The sequence below is a fragment of the Melanerpes formicivorus genome, unplaced genomic scaffold (genome assembly GCF_026170545.1).
Source record: "Melanerpes formicivorus ecotype bairdi unplaced genomic scaffold, bMelFor1.0.p_v2 SCAF_11, whole genome shotgun sequence".
Classification (NCBI taxonomy): domain Eukaryota; kingdom Metazoa; phylum Chordata; class Aves; order Piciformes; family Picidae; genus Melanerpes; species Melanerpes formicivorus.
Window position 1 is genome coordinate 15103440 of NW_027142363.1, and position 20800 is coordinate 15124239.

Genomic DNA, 20800 nt, shown 5'->3' on the forward strand with positions numbered 1-20800 from the left:
AAGCAGAAGGAAAATTTGAATTCTCACTCATTACCCTCAAAAGCTAACCTTGTGGTGTCAGTGATACTTTCCTTTTGACCATGCTAATTCTAAAATGCTAGTTCTAATTGTGATATGTAGAATCATAGAATAGTTTGGGTTGTAAGAGGTGATCCAGTTCAATCCCCAAATTCTATTAACTTTCTCCCTTTACCTCCCCATGAAACTAACGCAAAACATGAAAGACTTTTGTCATTTTGACTAATTGTAAATATTTCCTGATGCTTTCCCTGTTACCTTTATGAATAAAGATTCTTTGCCTTACAGCCTGTTGTTAATACAGCCCGGTACAGGAAATAATGCACTATTGTAGGCCTGCTGCAACCTGACAAAAAAGTCCTTCTAAAAACCCTCACATATTTATTTCTGTGTTGGCTTTGGTCATTGAACAACTCCTTTGAAAATAATCCTTAATATTAAAGTTATTTATTCTTGCATTGTGAAGTAATTGTTTCCATATATAGCTTTTCTGTGAGCATCTATTCAGGCATCTCAGCAGAAACGATACCCATTGACTTCAACAGGATTTATACAAACTCAGCAGCTTTGGGACTCATAGCGGGTTTTTTCCTCCTACATGTGGATTGAGACACCTGATTTAGGGAATTCATAAATATGGATATGAGTATCTTCAAATGTTGTTGGTTTCAGCCATTGTACAAATCCAGGAACTGAAACGCTGGCAGGCTTCGTGCAGTAGAAACAAGAGGCAGCATGCCGGAGCTGCGCTGAGCGGCAGCAGGTCCAGCGCGGAGGCCTGGCAGGGTTGACAGGAGCCGGCAGACCTGACGAGGACACACACCCTCATGCTCCTCTCCCATCGGCTTTCCCAGCCTTGCACACGCTCCTACCACCTGAGGAAAATAAATCAATCAATCCCAAATCAAAACACGAGTGAATGTTTCAGGGATGCCCAAGAGCGGCGGGCTCACGTTTGTCGGTCTCCTGTTACCCCCTTGGCGTAACTTTAGGAAGCCGGTGCTTCCTAAACAACGTCGCGGACGGATGCCTTCTCTCCTGTCTGGCGCCCACGCCGCTACCTGCGGGCGGAGGCCTTGACCCAGGCCCGCGCCTCAAGGGCAGCGCGCGGCCACCATCCCGCCTGTCTTTAAACAGCGTCAACGGCAAAGCCCCGCCGCAGCCTTCTGCTGAGCAGAGCCCCTCGGCCGAGCCGGGTTTGTCTCCCCTTGCCTAGTCAGCCAACCCCCTCTAGCGCTGGACCGGACGCATCTGACCTGCGGACTGGCGGCAGCGGCGCGGCGATGGGGTGCTTTCCAGTGCGAGCCTCAAGCACGCACCGCTCCGCACGGCCGCGTTCCCCTCAACAGCGCGGCTGAGGAGGGGCCGCCGCTGCCGCTCCCGTTCCCTGCCCCTCTCGCCCCATTCCGCGTGCGCCGGGGCCTCCTGTTGGCTGGCGGGGCGCGTGTGGCGGAGCGCCCCTAGCGCGGAGGCGCTCCCCGCCGAGGTGGACCCCGCACCCACCGGGCTGGGCGCAGCGGTGCGCCCCGCTCCCCTGCCGGAGGGGGCAATCACTCCGGGGGAGGCAGGGGAGCGGCGGCACCAAAAAACTGCAGCCGGCTGCTCGGCACGCAAATTGGGAGGGAGCAGCGAATATCACAGCAGAGCCGCCTGATTTCTGATTGCTGCGCGGCAGAGAGGGAGAGACAGACTGAGCGGCTAGAGCGTCAGAACCCTGGACAGCGGTGAAGGGGTCGGGAATGCCATCCCGCAAGTTTCCTTGATGCCTTCGGGAGCATGAGGAGGCGCCCGGCCCTTCTCCCCCTCCCGCCTCAGGAGCTCTGCGGCGGGGACGAGGCGCTCACCGTGGGAAACTGAAGCCCCTCGGCGCGACCCGCGGACAGGGATGCAGGGGACCGTGCGGCGCGGAAGGGGGAGGAAGCTGTTTCTGCAGAGAAGGCTGCTGAAGGTTCTGCGGGAGCTTATGCGGGGCTGAAGGTGTCGCTGGCCGGAGCCGGCGGAGGGAGCAACGTGCGACCCCTCACGCCGCCGCCTTTGCCTCTCAAGTTGTCGGAGCTCTCTGGGCTCCCAGCGTCGCCGTCCCTCGCCGCAGGGCGGCAGCGAGGGCTGCCGGCACCCCTGGCCGCCTTCGCCCTCTGGGCCACCGCCGTGCCCCGGGACGCTGCTGGTGGATGCGTCCGCCCCGGCCCGTGCAGACTCCGGCGGCAGTACAGGCAGCGCAGCCCGGCCGGGCCGCATCAGACCGGACCCTGCCGGGGCGGTGGGCGAGGGCGCCGCGGCGACGTTCCCCGCTGGCCTGAAGGAGGATGAGGAGCCTCGGCGGGCCGAGGACGCGAGGCGCTCGGCGAGTACCAGCCATGGGGTGTTGTGAGGTGAGAGGATTGCTCTGGAGAGTCGGCCTCTTCCTCCCCCTGCTGACAGCGCGCCCCGCCGCCGCCGGTCACGTCGCCAGCAACCACGGTAAGGGCGGCCGCCGGGTGCGGTACGAACAGGCTCCCGACAACTTTCCGGCGGCCGCGGGGTGTGAGATACCGGCGGGCGGGGCGAGGGTCCACACCTGCTCGCAGCAGCACCAGCGCTGCCCGGCCCACTGAAACGGCGGGCTCCCACCGAGCCCTCTCGGTAGGTGCGACCCACCCGGCTTCTGAGGGAGTAGAAGCAGTGCGGGGGCGGGCGAGGCGGCTAGTCGTCGCCCGGCGAGCATCCCGTGCTGCCGCCCGTGCCCCCCACCCCGCAAAAGCCGTGTGTCTGGCAAGAGAGAAGCAGGATGATTCCGCTGCCTGCCCTTCGCCCGGGGCTACGTCTCGGGAGGGGCGAGGTGCTGTCCCCCGCCGTCGCGGCTGCCGGGACTAGAGGGGCGCACGCGGGCTCTCCAAAGCCATCCCTAGCCGCGAGCGTTGTGACCGAGATACTGAACAGCAGGTAGCCAAAAGTCACCTCCCGGTGAGGTGTTTGTGCTAACATCTTTTTACTTGAAATGTGGTTTTAGGGTTTGCTTTAGTCCTTCAACAACAAAGTATGCAGAATGGGTTTGAGCAATGTCACCGCACATTAAGAGAACCACATAAAGGTGCCTGGCCTTCCTTAACACCTTATTTCTACAGCTAAGGTCTTTTTGTCCCATAAAAATCCCATTTAAAGTCTTTGTTACAGGTGCATGCTCATCATACTGTCATAAGACAGTAGCTTAATTCTTCTAATTGCAATGTCTGCATTTAAGAAAAATACCTCTAACTTAAGAAGGGAATAATTATTTTTATGAAATAAAAAAGCATATCACATTCAGAAGATAACAAATTTTGTCAGAAGAACTGAAAAAAAACCCTCCCATAACTGAATGTGAAGCATCATGTTATGTGCTGTCAAACATCTGGATAGAGCAGAGCATTTCCTTAAATGGTTGTTTAATGTGCAGCTCTCAAGTTATGGAAAATGCCAGATACATCTATTCCTCAACTAAGAGAATCTTCTCTACTTTTAAGATTTTTGTACAATTTAACTTTCATGTTATGGCATTTTGGTGTGACATTAGTGATAATATGGGACCTGAAGGGCAGCACTAAATATTGCTTCTCACAGGAATTATTTCACCTGCTGTTATTGAAAGGAATGTTGAAAATGGCTATAGAGGAAAGTAATGAGCAGAGCAAACAAACTGGGTTTAGTCATGGTACTCTGAAATACATAGTTTCACACTTCTGTTTTACAACCCATTTTGAGTATTCATTTCATCAATGGGGGTAACACTAAGAAGAATACAATATCTAGAAAATAGCAAAATAGGAGAGCATGGCCAAAAATAACCTGAACAATCAGAGTCAGTTATGACAGGGGCATCCCAACTTTAGTTGTTATTCCTTTACCTCTTTGGTACTAAATGTGGTGAATAATTTAATGTCATAATTGTGTGACATGCAGTCTTATCAGTGCTGTATTAGTTTTTGCCCTTATTCATGTCTTACAAGACATCTGGTTTTCACAGTCGCACAACACGATTTTCTTTCCATGCCACTCATTAATGGATGTCAATGACTTCTACATTACTGCAAGGCTTAACAAGACACCTGAATGTAGTTTAAAAAATGTATCCATTGTGTGTTACAGAATAACTCAAGACACACAATATGCTTCAAAGATAAAGAAATTTTATTCAGTAATGCAAGCTAGATTGTGTTTCTAAACTGCCTGGTATTCCTGCTGTTAAATTAGTAGTATTTTAATAGTGTTTTTTAAAAAAAGAGGTGAAAAATTGAGAAAATAGTTACCAAAACAGTTTAGCCCAAAGAAACGTCTGTCAAGGTTGAAGTGTCTTTTTACTGTTGGCATAAGTTTTCCCCAAAAAAAGTTTTGGTATTGGGGTATTGTATAGAGAACTGATAATTACCTACCTTCTGAATAATTTCTCTTTCTGCACCTTGTTTCAAGGGTTCCAATAAAGCGAGCGACCCTTTATCATTGGTACTGTCATTAGACCATAGAAGTCAAGTAATAACTGTAACTAACGAAACACACATGAATTTACTGAATTAATACTGGTGTTTCAAACCACACACTCCACCCAGTTAATAAAGTACTAGCAGAAGACTCTAGCTTTAACGTTGACCTGCTCTGAATCCAGAAACTGGATGTGAGAAAATGGGTAAAAGATGGTGCCCATTGTGTAAACACTTAATTGTGTAAGTTTAGAACTCCAATTGTTAACATTTGGAATCCCAGCTGTGAAGATTTTTTTTTTTTAATCTTGTGCAGTTAACTGAGAAAAAAAAAGTCTTTATGATAATTGGGTAATAATTTTATCATGTGCATCACAGAAACATATGCAGTAATTGCAAAAAAAAAAAAAATGGATTTTCACTAATGATGGTAACTTACCTTGGTTTTACTATCTGATATATTTGGTATTCCATTTTGTATTTACAAACATAACACTGACACTAAATTGCAAAGGAATATTTTCTTTAGGTTTCTTGCTTAGTTGTGGGAAAAAGGTAGAAGGAGAAAACTTTTATGAATCTGAGTTTGTAAATGCACAGCTCTTCCATTTAGCTCTTCGTGTTCTATTTCTATTTATTAAAGAGGAATATTGAGAGAATTTCTACACTTGTCTTACAAATTATTGTTACAACTCTGTTGGGATTAATATTTTTCTTTGTTTTCCTAAACAGAAATATGCATTTGTATAGCTCCAAGACTCTTAGCTTGTTATTCTTCACCCAGTAAATCAATGTATGGTGTCTTAAAGTATCTGTAGCAAACAGACACAAATGATAATATTGACAGGGAAGTGGACTTGATCATTCATCTTAATGGAGTGGTAAATTCAAGACCAAGATGTGACAATGCCAAGGGCTAATTTTTACTGCTAAGAAAAACCCTATAGGTAAGCAGGGCCATGAAGCTGCATAGGAAAAATGTACCACTGCTGTTTGAAACAGAACTGCCTGAAACATAAGCTTTGGTTAATGGTGCAGGGTGGGTGTTGGCGTGTTCATGACATTCTGCTATGAATGAGTTGTATTATTATACAAGGTTTCAGTCTGTATTTTAGCTTTAACGTTTGGTTGCTAGAACACAATGAACCAAGCAATTACTTTCAAACTTAAAAATACAGATAATAACATCTAAGCTGGGGGCTCCTTTATGCAAAACATGTATGAGCTTTTCAGAGAAAGGTCACATCAGGGTAACAGTTTAACAGTATCCTGTGCTAAGCATGCATACAGATGTTTCCACATGTATGTAAACCAGAAGGAAATTTCTTATCTTGGCTTCTTTCAGACCACATCTGCTATGATGTGTTACCAAGAGTTTTCTGAAGTAAATTATAGAACTTGCAGAGTTTATAACGTGTCACATTTATCAGTGAACTTGTAGTGGGAAGTCATTGCTTTTTCAGTTGCCAGGTACTGCTACATCTTGTCAGGTTATGCAAAGTTGATGGTTTTTAATGCATCCTTTTAAAAGACACCTATATTCATTTTCTTTCTTTTATTTCAAAAAGGAAAAAAAGAGGTAAAAATAATGTCAAATGTCAGTTCTGAAATGAGTGTAGATTTTATTTTCACAATGATTACCCTTGATGCAAATTGGGTAGCTCAAAGTAGGTAATAAAGCTTTTTGATGCTGGTATTACATTTTCAGATAACCTGGAGTTATTCATCAGTTCAAAGAAGTTGGCTTATTTTTATTCACATTTATTTTTACATAGGTGTAATCCATCATCAGTAGGCACTCTCTCTGAATACAGCACTCATCATTTTCCCGTACCAATAAGAAGACCAAGGATTACGTGCCTGTAGAGACTGAGCTTCTCTCAATGAGACTAATGTTTTACTGGTAGAAGATATCTCAGGTAGATTCTGATGTTTAGTTCTTCACCTCATATTTTTGAGAGCATTTATATCATTATATGGAAAAAGGAGAAAATTAAATACATAGACCCATTTCACTGAAAGCTTGTCATTCCCCTTTAAATGTGTAAATAAAATAATGAGCAAAATCATATTTTAGTTTCAAGCTATTAAGAAACTTTAAAAATATTTCCCCACATCTGTACAGACTTGTGTGCTAATGAGGGCTTTGCAACATCTGCAGTTGTAGATGTGCATGAAATTGCTTGGTATCCAAAAGCCTTGATGTGTATGCCATAAATATGAGATGAACAGATTTTCAGTTAATGTTTCATGATATATTCCTGGTGTGGTGTTTGGCAATACTCAGTGCTGTTTGCATATTTTATTAGTTTGGTTTGGACAAATGAGAATGATTGATATGGAAATATTAAAAACTTAAAAAGTGTGCACTTTAATCAGATGCAGTTTAAACCCATGTCAGTACAGTAGCTTTGATGTAATTTGAGGGTGTGAAAACACCACAGGGAAACTATCGTTGAGAAAGCTAAATATTACAGGGGAGTATGGAAAATAACCAACAGCCACCAACTAAACAAACAAAACCTAAGGAGAATAGTTGACAGTGAGCAGTGTTTTTTCCATCTCTTATGATTTATTTGGAGATCAATGATTTCAGTTTCAACCAGCATCTTGTCTCCACCAGGAAGCAAGCCAGCATAATGCCTGGAAAACAGACTGACACCAGTGCAAAGGAGATGGCTGTCCTGCATCTGCCTACTCTTAGTAGCTCCTTCTCACAGTGTCTGCTGGCTGCTCTCAAAGTGGTCTTCAGTATTGGATCAGATATACCTTGGGTTTGGTCCTGAATGGCCATTCTTATCCTCCTGTAAATTCAACAGTTAATTTTTGGCCAGATAACTATTTTGCTAATAGTTTACAAATCAGAGGTGGAAAAAAAGTATTCAGGAAATTTTTTCTTATGGAAATCTCTGTGTTTCCAGATACATAGTTTTAGATCTAATTACTGAGATCTGGAGTCTGTATGAAGGGTTTATTCATCTCTCATGTTAGACTTTTCACTTCAGAATTTTAGAGAAGTCTAGGAGTTCAAGAAATTAATTGTTAGTAAGTTAATGCCCAATTTGTTGGCTATGTTTTTAAATGAAAACCCCAGCTGGTTTAAAATCTCCTTTAACTGATTAGCAGTGTTTAGAGACTGATACACATATGCAATATGAGAAGCATTTTATTATTACTCTGTTAAACTATACATCCCAATGTAGTGTAGCCATGTTGGGATATATTTTTATTCCAGCTGTGTGTTTATAGATGGAATATTGCTATTAGGATCACTGGATTTCTCTTAGTTTGACACTGACACAAAGAAGAGGCTGTCATTTTGTTTGTCATGCCTGTTAACAAACTGAACTCTGACAAAGAATATGGCAAATAGTATGGAAATGAAGTAGAGAAATGAATTATTTGTTCAAAATCTATCCTGACCTCCAGGAAGCATGTTATCATGTAGAAGTGAATAAAAAAACATTTGTGGTGAACAAAACATCTTCAGAAGCTGTTTTTGAACCTGTTAATAGTGTGACAAACTTTATAATAAGGTGTTGGGACTGCAAATTGCTATTAAAAAGCAGATTTCTCTTACACGATAAAAACATGATTGCATGATTTCTTTCTGGTCTGTACAAATCAATTTACTCAATTTCATGAGAAAGTTATTCCCCAGAGCCTTCTTTTACATTACTTTCTAGTTGGTGATTGCTACTTCCTTGTCATTTTGGTTTTGTGAACTTCTATCTTGTCAAATTCAGGATTTTTCTAGTATTGTTTGTATGACATGTTAAAACGTTAAAGATTTTGGGGTTTAGGGCTTTTAAAATGAACTTCTAAACACTTTCCATTTCTGTACCTAGTCCTCAGAGTAATAATCACTCTGTCTTCTGTTGTAATTATGCCAGATTATTTCCAGACTGTACAAAAGCATGTAAAATCTAACAGTGAAATTATCTTCAGCTGGTTCATTTATCTTGCAATCCCCTGAGTTAGTCTTCCAGTCTAACACTTACTTCAGCAATCGTTATGCTAGTTCCGAGGATGCTTTTGTTATCAATCTTGCAACACCTCCTTTTGTGTAGGTAGGCTATTGATCATCCCCATGTCTCAGAACAAGCCTTTTCTAAATAGGCATTAAAGTCTCTTCAGTTAATACAGCCTCCATTTATAACACTTTTTAATGTGTTACAGGACACAGCTTTGAGACCAAACTTGGCTTTAAACCAACTGCATATTTTATTTGGATATCTGATGCTTGCTAATATATCTAATTAAAAAACAACCCAAGACCACCCCAACAAATCTCAAAACTAAAACACCTAAAATTTTTCCTAGTCAGGAGGAAGGTGTTACTGATTTAGTGTTTCATGCACAATGTTCTGTAAGTTAGCATTGCTATCACTTAGTGTCTTGGGTCTCCATTTGGACTAAATTCTATCTTCCTGTAAAAAAAATGTATAAAGATGCTTGCTATCTTGATAATGATAATTAGAGATGTATTGCTTTTAATCAATGAAGGTATTTTTAGGATGCTTCACATACTTTCTATAGACAATAAAAAACCACCACCCAAACAATGCCTGGGTACTTCCCACACACTTTTGTTTTTTTTTATTCAAAAACATTTATGAGGAAATTAGATTAGCAACTTCCTTTCTGTAGAATAATCTGAGGATTTAAAGCATATTTGTCTCTAAATATAAAAATTGAAGTTTAACAGTTCTGAAATCTTGTTTTGAATGTTTAGAAACATTTCCTCATTAAAAAAAAAAACAAACCAAAACCAAGATACAGCACAACAGAATAAACTGTAAGCATCAAACAGACTTGAAACAGGGTGAATCAAAATAAAGACATTAGATCTGAATCTTTTTCTTGTAAAGAATATGGTATTATAAAGTCTATTTTTAAATGATTCCTTAAGTCTCCCCATATTCAATTCTCTGTCTAACCTCATATCATGTTTCGAAGTTCTGTGTTCCTGCAGTTTATCTCTATGCAAAGAAGGAGACAAACTGAAATTCACAGGAGGGATTTAAATCCTGGGTTTGTTTGTGTTACCCACCAGGCTGTGATTCATTCACTTTGTCACAAGCTTCATGACCTCTACCATTTCCTTAATGTTGCTTGCAATATTCTTCTGAAAAACATAGGGGTTAAGGGGGCTGATGCAACAGAGAAGCCCACAGGATGCTGCTGTGGAGCAAGATACATGGCCAGGGCTGGCCTTTTACCCATCCATGTATCTTCTTGCACCAGCTGGTCCAAAACAGTCCCATCACAAGAAACATAAAGAAGGTCTTCCTTTTCTTTTATTTGGTTTCTCTTTTTTTGCCTTTTCCACTGTTCCCCAAGTTGTCTGTGTTTGTACTTCAAGATTCTACTTAAAGGCTATAGGAAGATAGAAGAATTGAAAGGTGCAATACTCTTAATTGTAACTGAAGTACTTGATTTGTGTTCAGGTAGGTGTGCAAGAAGCTGGTAGTTTTTCTTCCTTAAGAAAGATAGGTTTATTTATTCAAAGTTGACTGAATTCCAGGCAGTATTTGAAGATGTTTACTGTTTGATGACTGATTCTCCAAAAAGAGCAATACCAGATTAATGAGGGCTAGATGCACAGTAGCTCCTCATAGGTCAGTGCAGCTCTGCTGGATAGCATAAACAGAGTGAACATTTTAAGACACACATATATTAACTGCAATTATAACACAGCATTCTTTCATGCCATCAGATTTTTAAAATTACACAGTTTTTATCTGAGAATAAAATCAGTCCTGTGTCACTTCTATGCAGAAAGAAAGGTGGGAAGTAGGCACCATCTGTAACAAAACACTGTGAAGGTACACAGAGAACAAGGGCATAGTAGAGGGTGTATTTACTGGGAGCTCTACTGTTTTAATCCATTTAACAGCTTCTGCACCTAGAACAAAAGGGGAAGAATCACATAGATCAAACAGTATCGTTGATGCATATAATGAGTGATTTGTCTTGGTGAGTGACCATTGGTTAGAGTGCACTTGCTACTGTAATTTGTATTCTCTGGCAGCTGATTGCTTCTTAGCTTAAAATAAAGGAATAATAATAATAAAAAAAAGAGGAATTAGAAAGCATTCTGTAAAGCAATGCACTGGCATGTTAATCTTGGGAAAAGAGATTCTCTCTCTGAAATTTCCCAGGCCAGTTTTCCCAGGAACTGGTTCAAAATAGAATTCTACAGGAAATATTCTGGTAAAATTTAGAATTAAGTTGTTCAAATATATCTTAGATGTGTTGGGGAAAAAAAATAAAAAGAGACGTAGCCTTTTTTGAAGGGAAAAGTAAAGGAAATGTAAAATATTTGTCTCTGCTTTAGTTGCTAAATGATATGCCAGAATGATACAGTAGGAACACCCACTCAGAGTACTGTGTTTGATTTAATCATTCAATTTACTGGACTTTATTTTTTAAGGGAACTTGCAATTTAGGTAAATATGAATAGTCTTAGCATTTAAGAATGAATGAACATGATGACAGATGTGGCACACATGAGCTTCTCAGCCAGACTTGCACTCAGACTGCCATCAGATGCGATGAAAATTCAAGCTGCTGCTGAGACATCAGTAGGAATGTTTACCCTGTGATTTTGGTGTATGATAAAAAAAAACATCATTAAATTGCAGATTTCTAGACCAAGAATTTCAGAAAGAATTCATTTAGCTAGTTTATTTAAGAAATATAGAGAAGCATTTCATACTAAGGATAAGCATTTGCTTTTGTGAAATGGTGTGTCTTGGAAGTGAAAAAGATGTGTTGTATTCAGAGGAAGAGGAATGCTTGTTTATGCTATGCAAATAAAAGTCTACTAGAGAGAATTATTGTATAAGAACTGTCTCTGAAGGAATTTTGGATTGTAAAAATCATTGAGGAAATCAGATGGAAGTCCACATCATATTAATGATTCCTCTTGATGCAGATGAATATAATGTTACCATACACTCAATTTTTCTGTAGTTTATCTACAAGGCATCTAATGTGAATAAATGCCAATAGTTGGAAGGAGTCCAACGTTTGTTGTTGCTGTTGTTTAACATATGGCTCTGTGTGAACAATAGGCTGCATACAGAGTTATTTTTTCAGCTCTGAATCTCTTCAAAACTTATTTTTCACTATTTTCTTTTAAGCAAGCCTTCTGTGTTGCTATAGCCACTAGACTGAGGAGAAGAGTTAAAGGCCAGAGATTTCAGCTTGGATAACCACTTTGTGACACCCATTTCATGTTTAAAGGAATTTGTTTTTCATGATTATAGTCTTCAGTGAAATTCTTTGATATTTTTTTATTCTCTGCTAGGAATGTTTGTTTGTGTGGCAGGATTTTGATGGTGGGCTACAGGGGTGGATTCTGTGAGAAGCTTCTAGAAGCTTCTTCAATCCAATTCCAGATGGCTAAACAGCAGACAGCTAAGTCTAAGTCCATCAGTGGTGGAGGTAATGCCTCTATGATAACGTATTTAAGAGTAAGTTATTGTGCAACAGGAATTACAGTAGGAGTGAGAACATATGAAAGAAAAATCTCTGTAGACACCAGGGACTGCAGCGTGACAGAGGAGCAGTAAGTAGTCCAGGCACCTGAGAAGAGATTCCCCTGCAGCCCATGGAGGTTAATGGTGGAGAAGATGTCCACCTGCAGCCCATGGAGAACTCCATGCCAGAGCAGGTGGATGCTCAAAGTAGGCTGTGACCCCACTGGAAAACTCATTTTGGAGCAGACTCCTGGCAGGACCTGTGGACCTGTTGAGAGAGGAGCCCATGCTGGAGCAGATTTGCTGGCAGGACTTGTGACCCTGTGGGGGATTCATGGTAGAGAAGTCTGTTCCTGAAGAACTATGCTCTGTGGAGAGGACCCATGCTGGAGCAGTTCATGAAGAACTGTAGCCTGTGTGAATGACTCACATTGGAGAAAAGCATGGAGAATTGCCTCTTGTGGGAAGGACTCCTTGCTAAAGCAGGGGTGGAGTGTGAGGAGTTCTCTCCTTGAGGAGGGAAAGAGGGGCAGAAATGTGTGATGATCTAACCACAACACCCATTCCTCATCTCCTCCTGCCACTGGAGAGAGGAGGTAGAGAAAACTGGAAGTAAAGTTAACCCCAGAATAGAGAGGAAGGTGTTTTTAAGATCTGGTTTTATGTGTCATTACCTTACTGTGATTTGCTTGGTAATAAACTAAATTAATTTCTCCAAGTCATGTCTGTTTTACCTGTGACAGTAATTAGTGAATGATTTCTCTGTCCTATCCCAGACCACAAGCCTTTTGTTGTATTTTCTCCCCGTGTCCTGCTGGGGAGGGGAGAGATAGTGTGGCTTTGTTAGGTATCTGGTATCCAGCCATGGTCAACCCACCACATCTTGAAAATCCACGATCTATCAATACTCAGTTTGTCAAAAAGTGGAATGCAGATGAAGTGCATTCATACCACATAAAGATCTGAAACTTTCTTGCCATTTCATATATCTGGTCTCTTAACAGCCTTCCTGAAGTCAGGACCTCAACTTCACAGCAGAAGCCTTGGCCAGCTTGCTCATGGAGCAATTTGACTCCCATAGTCTTAGGCACCAGCTGTCTTTGATGCTAACTGTAAGCTATAGGGACTACTCCAGTTCTGGCTTTTCTTAAGTTTTGGGTATGGGACTTTGTAATCTCATTAGTATAAAAATATATTTAATGTGAAATTTACTTCCCTACTGCAATTTTTATATTTAAAAATGTTCTTTTTTTTCCCTTCCTCTTTACATATCATTAGTACAGGATGATGGGTTTGGTTTTTTTCAAGATTAATGATCTTTCAGTCTTTTCCAACCTTATTGATTCTATGATTCTACTGATACAAATTACTCAAGGCAAGAGCGATGCCATCATCCGTGACATTGAAGGCACACATCTTCCCAGTAGATTATGTTAAGCAACAGAGCAGTTTGGAAACCCTCAAGTAAAATAGGCTCATTTTCTGGTAACAAGCCAGGGCTGGCTTCTCTGGGTTGCATAAGAACTCTCATGGTTGTGACCTCCCACTCTGTGGCTCCTTTTATCACTTCATTTTTCCATTCCTTTCTTTCCCCTCTTGGCCTTTCTTAACCTTATTCTTCTGCTAGATAGCCTCTTGCCTTCAGTGCCCACAATTTCATCTCCATTTCTGTTCTTTGTGGTTCCAGTCCTCATTGATGCATCTTGTTTGGGGTGTTTGTCTTCCTTTTCACTTTTTCAGATCTCTGAATGAGATGAGAGAATACAGATTAAAGCTTTCTGGACTTGTTGACTTAGAAGCCAGAAGATGTAGTGACAGAGAAATCCTGTGCAGCCTCACAGTTTTATTGTGGAGTATGCTTAGCTGCTCTGTGCTAACAATCTCAGCACAATCAAACTGATACATAGAGTCTGTTAAGGGTGGACTGCTAAGTATTCAAATTGCTATCATGAACATATTCAGCTTGGGTAAATGTAACCTTATAGCAAAGGACATCATTGAATGTCTATCAAAATGCTTCACAGAAAAGTTAGTGTTCTTTAAGTAAAGAGGCAAAGCATACATTTCGTTCTCTTGCCCTTGGAAATGTTGTAACATTTTAAATGGTTGGTTGGTTGGTTGTTTTGAAGAAGTCCACTTCAAACATTGGGTTTGACATAGAGTATTTTAGTTTGGAAAGTGCTGAAAAGGCAAAAATACGCCTTATAAGATGAGACAGTTAATTAACACCACAGTTAGAATGGAGGTCACACTTGTGGCTAGTCTCCCATTTCGCCCTTTTCTCATGGCACACCTGTTGTTGCCACAGTACATCAGAAGTTTTGATAATACTTAGCCTATCCACTTTAGAATAATTAGTAGTTTTGATTGTAAGTAATGTCTTGAAACCTTAGCACTAGTGGGTTTCCATTATAGCAGAGCAAATTGAGAAGTTAGTTTTAATACTTAGGAGATGTGTGTCAAGAAATAAAGGCTGATTGATAGTGGTGCCACAGATGGATGTTATGAAAACAAACAAAAGTCAATACTAGATTAGGCTCGATTAGGTGTTGACATTTAGACCTGCACATAGATAATGTTAAAATTTACTGACAAGAGGCAGTCTTCTTGATTTGTATTTGTACCTCCATTCCTGCTTCAGGCTTCTTATTGGGATATTAAATTTGGTATATGAAATTCAGGATTGCTTGAATGTCTGTATGTGTCCAAATTAATTTGGTAACTGATTTTGTCTCTTATCTTCCTCCATACTTATTTTACTCCACTGCAATTTGAACATAGTTGTACCTGATTTGCAATCATTGCAAGGGACAAGAGGGTGTAGATCATGGTCTTTATCACTTTTTTTCCCATTTAATAAATATATCAAACAGGTTTCCAATGCTCTCCAAACAGATAATTGTTTCTTCCTGCTATGCAGCTTTTGTCAACAACATCTGGCTGTTTCTTCCTATTTAATTTTGCCTTCTAGTCGGTTTTTAATGCAGAACAGTACTTTTACCTCCCTCAACAGGATTACCAATCTGAACTATTCACCTATGCAAAAATTCAAACCTTTTCTGGTTTATAACTGAAAGTGACTGAAACATCCCAAGAGATTTGTTAAAACTGCCTCTCTGCCTTTCAGTTCCAGTAAATAATGTTCTCTTTTAAAAATAATGGTCTGGAAAATAATCATAGATTGGCTTCAGTTGAATGAGATCTTAAAGGTCATATAGTTCCAATCTTTTAATAACTGTGTTAATAGTAACTGTGTGTTATTATTACTGCTCAAAACCTGAAGATTCTTTTGTATTGGCACTTCTTTCTATTTTTTATTTAAACCCCACTTGTGCAGTTTGATAAGATTGCTGACAGAGAGCACCCTCAGGAAGTTTGTTAATGGTATAAAACTGAGAGGAGTGGCTGATATGCCAGAGGGTCATGCAGAGGAACCTTGACAAGCTGGAGAAATGGGTTGACAACAATCTCATGATGTTCAACAAAGGGAAGTGTCAAGTCCTCCACCCAGGGATAGAAAAACCTTATGCATCAGTGTATGCTAAGGACCACTCAGCTGAAAAGCATCCTGGCATTAAAGGATGTGGGTGAGGGCACCAAGGTAAATGGTTTTCTGGGCTTCATTAGGCAAAGTATTGACAGCAAGTTGAAGGAGGCAATCGATTTTTCCCCTATACTCAGCACGGGTGAAGCCCCAGCTGGAGTGCTGAGTCCTGTTTTAGGCTTTTCAATGCAGGAGAGACAGGGACATACTGGAGGGAGTCCAGCAAAGGGCTTCAAAGGTGATGAAGGGCCTGGAGCACTCTCCTATGAGGAAAGGCTGAAAGAACTGGGACTGTTTAGCCTAGAGCAGAGAAGGCTGGAGGTGGATCTTACCAGTGTACATAAATACCTAAAGAGAGGATACAAAGGGGATGGAGTGAGGATCTTTTTAAGTGGTGCCCAGTGACAGGAACAGAGCTAACGGCACAAGAGGCGCTGTCTGAGCATCAGGAGACACTTTTTTGTGTGTTTTAAGAAACTACACTGTGGTGGTTCTCTGCCACACTCTGATGGTTTTGGGTTTTGAGAACACCACACTGTGAGGGTGACTAAATTATGGCACAGTTTGCCAGAAATATTTTGGAGTCTCTCACATTGGAGATATTTACAAGATGTCTAGACATGGTTCTGAGCAGCCTGCTCTAGGGCCCTGGTTATGCAGGGAGGATTGGACAAGATATCCTCCAGAGGTCCCTTCCAACCTCAGCCATTCTATGAATCAGTAAAACACATCAACCCAACAATATCTATAGCAGCTTTCCATGGCATTTAATTAAAGGACCTGGACAGGTAGAGAACATCAATGGATGAAGAAAGAAAGTTTACTGGAAATAAGAGTGATTAAAACATTTAGGTATAACTCTGTAATGATACTAAAGAAGAAAAGAAAGTATGTTTACTGTTTTCATCCATGTTGTTCTCTTCAGCCATGTGTGTGGACCAGCATGCTCATTGAAACTGATGAATAAATTCACCATCAACATCAGCATTGGTAAAATCTGCATTTCTGTGCTATAATACATTCTGTAGGATGATTTCAAGAGGAATCAGTTAGGACATAATTCTACTAGGCACCATTAATGCGTGCAGGTTCAAGAAAAAACAAGCTTGTGTGACAGTGAAAGGCACTGTGAAGTCTTTAAAGGGAGATAGGAAAGGACAGCTGAACCATTTGGGTATCAGAACAAAAAAAAAGACCAAAGCTAGAGAGACAATAATTTGACAATAAATATACATGCAATATATTCCTTTTATTGCTACAAGGAAAGGCCCCAGAGAAACACTTTTTGTTCCAATGTGTCTGAAGAGGATCTCTCCAGGCATACTAGAGAATTCTCTGGTATGGAATTTTATAATCAATCTAGGAATTTTATAATGCCCAGTGTACAATAATGATGCCAAAGCTGGTGACTGAAAACACATTTTAGTAATCCTGAACTTCCAAGTATTGTGAGGTAGTCAGAAGTAGAGCCTGTAGCAGATTTCATTTTATTTCTTTTGCCTGGCAATATGTGGTAGGTGCTTAGGTAGTAACTTGCTACAGCTACTGGGTTTTAAAAAAAACACTAAATCATGACTTGGGACTTGGTTGTATTATTACAGAACCCAGTCATATTTCTGTTTCTTCTTCTTAGCTGTCAGTAGTATATCCATGTTATTTGAATAAAAGTCAAATGTGACCTTTTGACATAAAAGTCATTTTGAGAAGCCTGTTGGGCTGTCTGGTCTAAGTATCTTTGTCACTAGTACACATGCCTTGGAGCAGGAGCTGCCATGGTGCTCTGTTGGCAGGTAATTTACATTAGTGGTCTTCGCAAACTCCTTATCAGATCCCAATGAGTTTAGCAACTTCTCAAAACCCAGTGTTGGCAGAATCAGATTATTTCATTTATTCATTCCACTTTTGAATGTGGAAGGTTCCACTAATTCACTTAAAATTCCAGAAATAGGAATGAAATAAAAGGTTTGCAATTAGCAAAGTTTTTTTCACAGCAGAGAAATAACATACTGTGTGTCATCTGCAAAGAAAGATGGCTGAAGTGAGTCAGCTGAAACTGCACTGAGTTATGCAAATAAAATTAAGGATACACTGTACTTCACAGATACAATCTTTGGTTTATATAAAAGGCCTAAAGGGAATGAGTAGAACTGGAACTGCTATATCACATAACTTGGGTCTAAGCACCAGACTTTTACCAGCCCATGTTGATGTCATAGAGTGTGCATTATGACTGTATCATGAAGGCTGGGAATGGAAGGGAAAGACAGCAGAGCAGAATTTTCTGTTTAGAGTTACTACTGTTAAGAAGATGATTGTTAAGTTGCTGGGATTCCCCCCCCCCCCCCCCCCCCCTTAAATTGTGGAAACATTATTTTGCCTTTGAAATGCTAAGAGAATTGGTTAAAATCAATAGTGGAGTTAGGTTTTCTGATGTGCTGTACCAGGAGGTACAAGAAGAAACCTCTTCAGGTGGCAAGTTCGTGTGTCCTGCTCTTATTTTCAGTGCAAGATCAATTGCCACCACCCGAGCACTTTTCATTTTTCAGATAAGACTGACAATTTGTGGCTGGACATGTTTTCCTTCAGGGTAGCATGTTATATACTTATTAGGTTCATCAGGACTGGAAAAAAAATGAAAAAATAAACCCCTGCTTTGAGCAGATTCTTCATCATACCCTTCAGTTGAGCACCTGTTTAGTTAAGGGTCTTCATTTTTACAGTGAGTGTAGGAAAGGAAAAAGTTAGTTGATATTCAAGTTGTTGAAAGAGCAATTGAAATGCTATTCATTCTTTTGCAATAGTGTGTTTAAACTTTCAGCTGTGATTATGGTTGTCTGAGTCTATAACCTAAGGGATTCTTTCTTTCCTGATACTTTGTGTTCTTTCATCCAAATGAGATGTGATTACACCAAATGCAGTGAATACTTTGATCAAATGACCTGGTTATTTAATCTGCCTAGTAGTAGCTCAGGTTGGCTTCACAATGCACAACAAATTACTTTGAATGTTTGGGTTTTGGCACCTTTACTGAAATATATGTTAAAAGGTTTTTGATTTGGTTTAAGAGAAAACTGTAAAAAGAATTTAACAAGTAGTTTGATATGAAATACTTTATTAATGAAGTAAAATTCATTATGAGATTCATCGACGGTTGTATTCTTTGAGCAGAGGTAAATACAGTTGTGCAGATGTAAGGAACCTAAATACAATTTTTATTGCAGTAAAATGATACACTTTAAGGCTATAGTTCCTAACATAGCAGTGGGCTATCCTTTTTTCAGATACTGAGATGGAACAGTACATTTTTGATATGGGAGAGAAGACATTAGGAAGAATGAAGAGAAGATAAAAGTATCAAGTTCTGTTGACTCTCCTCCAGGAATATTCTAATTTACAAAATTGTGCGCTTAGTTTGTCAGAGAAAAAGTCCTTTGTTCAATAATATGTCATCTCTAGGTGTAAGCATACAGGTTGGTAGACTCCAAGTAGGTTCTAGCATCTTCAAAAATTTACAGAGTTAAAAAAAAAAATAAATCCAGTGTGGGGTAAGTAAGAAAAGTCATATCATCAACTTGAGTCCAGTGATCCCACTTTTATTGCTCAAAACTGCTATGGTTCACAACAATGCAGCATTATGGAGTATTAGTCCATAATGACTCCCTTTAGATTGTCTAATGATTTATATCTAATGTCCTCTCTTCCTTATTACAGGTAGGAAGAATCATTCCTTCTCTCCCCACAGCCCCCTACGTCGTGTTCTATCCTTCAGTTGTGTTGACAATGCCTCCCACTATTCCCATGATAACAAACCTTATTAGAACAAGCCTACTTGGGCCAAGGACAATAGTTAAATAAGATCAGTCTTATGACTAATCTTTGAGGAATTGCACTATAAATTGTTAAATACTGTCTGTGTAACAAGTATGCTTTTATGCACTCTCTCACTTCTTTTGCTCTGTGTAAAGCAGTTAACTGCTTTTCAACTGTTTCCTAAGCCAGATTTATTTATAACATTTAGATAACAATAGATACATCATAAGCTAGAATGTTCAATGTTCATTATCAATATGGTGTTGTCACACAAACAGTAATTTAATGATACCTGAACTGTAAAGCCACAAATAGTATTTCATATAATTTTTAGATTTAAACCACTTTTCAGGTTGTATAATTCTGAAATGAGACTGAAAGAAGTGTGTATTCTCAAAGTCAAATGGAATGAAACCATTCTCAAATTCAGCTGTAGTTTTACCTTAATGTATTATAATTCAGATGTCAGCTTTTTCTTCTCTAATTTGATTCCACTTGGCTATTAGGATCACTCAGTACTTACTCTGTTTTATTGCTCTTAGATGCAATAAATTAAGCTGTATAGCAAAGTAAAAGATAATATTCATTGTTATAAATTTGGCATTTACACAAATGAAACATCTTAAATTGCCCCTTCATCTGTTCTAAATTAACTATGAGATTTAAATGACTTGTCCTGATTGAAGGCAGGCACTGGAAATGGAGGGACTGTGGACAATCAAAAAAGCACACTGAGATTCTGATCAAGGCATTCGTTATTGTTGGTGGGAAACAACATTAAACAATAATTGATTGCTTTCATGTAGAGGGCAGAGAAACCTGCCTTAAGATAGTATTCACAGTCTGAGAATGATTTTTGAACAGGTGGGAAAATGAGAGGAACTAGCACAGTGTTTTAGATTGTTCAGGTGTAGTGGTAGATCCTGTAACAAAAGAGGCCTTTTATGAATATATGTAATAAATTTGTATTTAATTTTAGGCATTACCTCCCTTTATAGCTGCCTTTTTAATTGAGGCTATACTTGTATGCCTTATGCTCCTTTTAACACTCATTCTCTCCATCTCTGTTATTATAATCTGAGTAATCCTTTTTATAGGTAGAAAAAAAAAATTAAGTGGAAAAAATGTTTGGCTGGAAACTGTTCTTGGATTCAATGGTCAGTGTATGCTAATTATGTTGAGGATATTGTTTACTCTGGAGTAATTCTGTCAGTAATGAAATTGAAACCTTCTCTCATTCAAACAGGCTCTGTTGTGTAGTCTGAAATGAGAAAGGAAGACGGCATCAGTTATCATAGTTCTTTTTAGTGTCCTGTAAATTGCCACACTAGACAAATCAGTTCCTTATGGTGTATTTTGGATTTTAGATATAATTCTGGTGGCCAGTTGTCTTTATGAAAGTAAATATTTGCAAAACCTATTAGCTGCCTCCTCTTTCCAATTTTCTTCGTCCTTTTCCCTTTCCCTTTCTCTTCCTTCTTCTCATACAAACTGACTTTCAGACTAAC

At 40.0% G+C, this 20800-nt stretch overlaps 1 protein-coding gene across 1 annotated transcript in view; it reads left to right on the top strand.

The window, feature by feature from the left end:
• The first annotated feature begins 2236 nt into the window (after positions 1-2236).
• Positions 2237-20800, top strand: part of LOC137444200 (ephrin type-A receptor 6-like) — a 183505-nt gene continuing 164941 nt past the window's right edge. Inside the window, exon 1 of the mRNA XM_068144635.1 lies at positions 2237-2478. Within this exon, the coding sequence (XP_068000736.1) occupies positions 2325-2478 (154 nt within the window). The 5' untranslated portion in view covers positions 2237-2324. The remainder of the gene's footprint in view (positions 2479-20800) is intronic.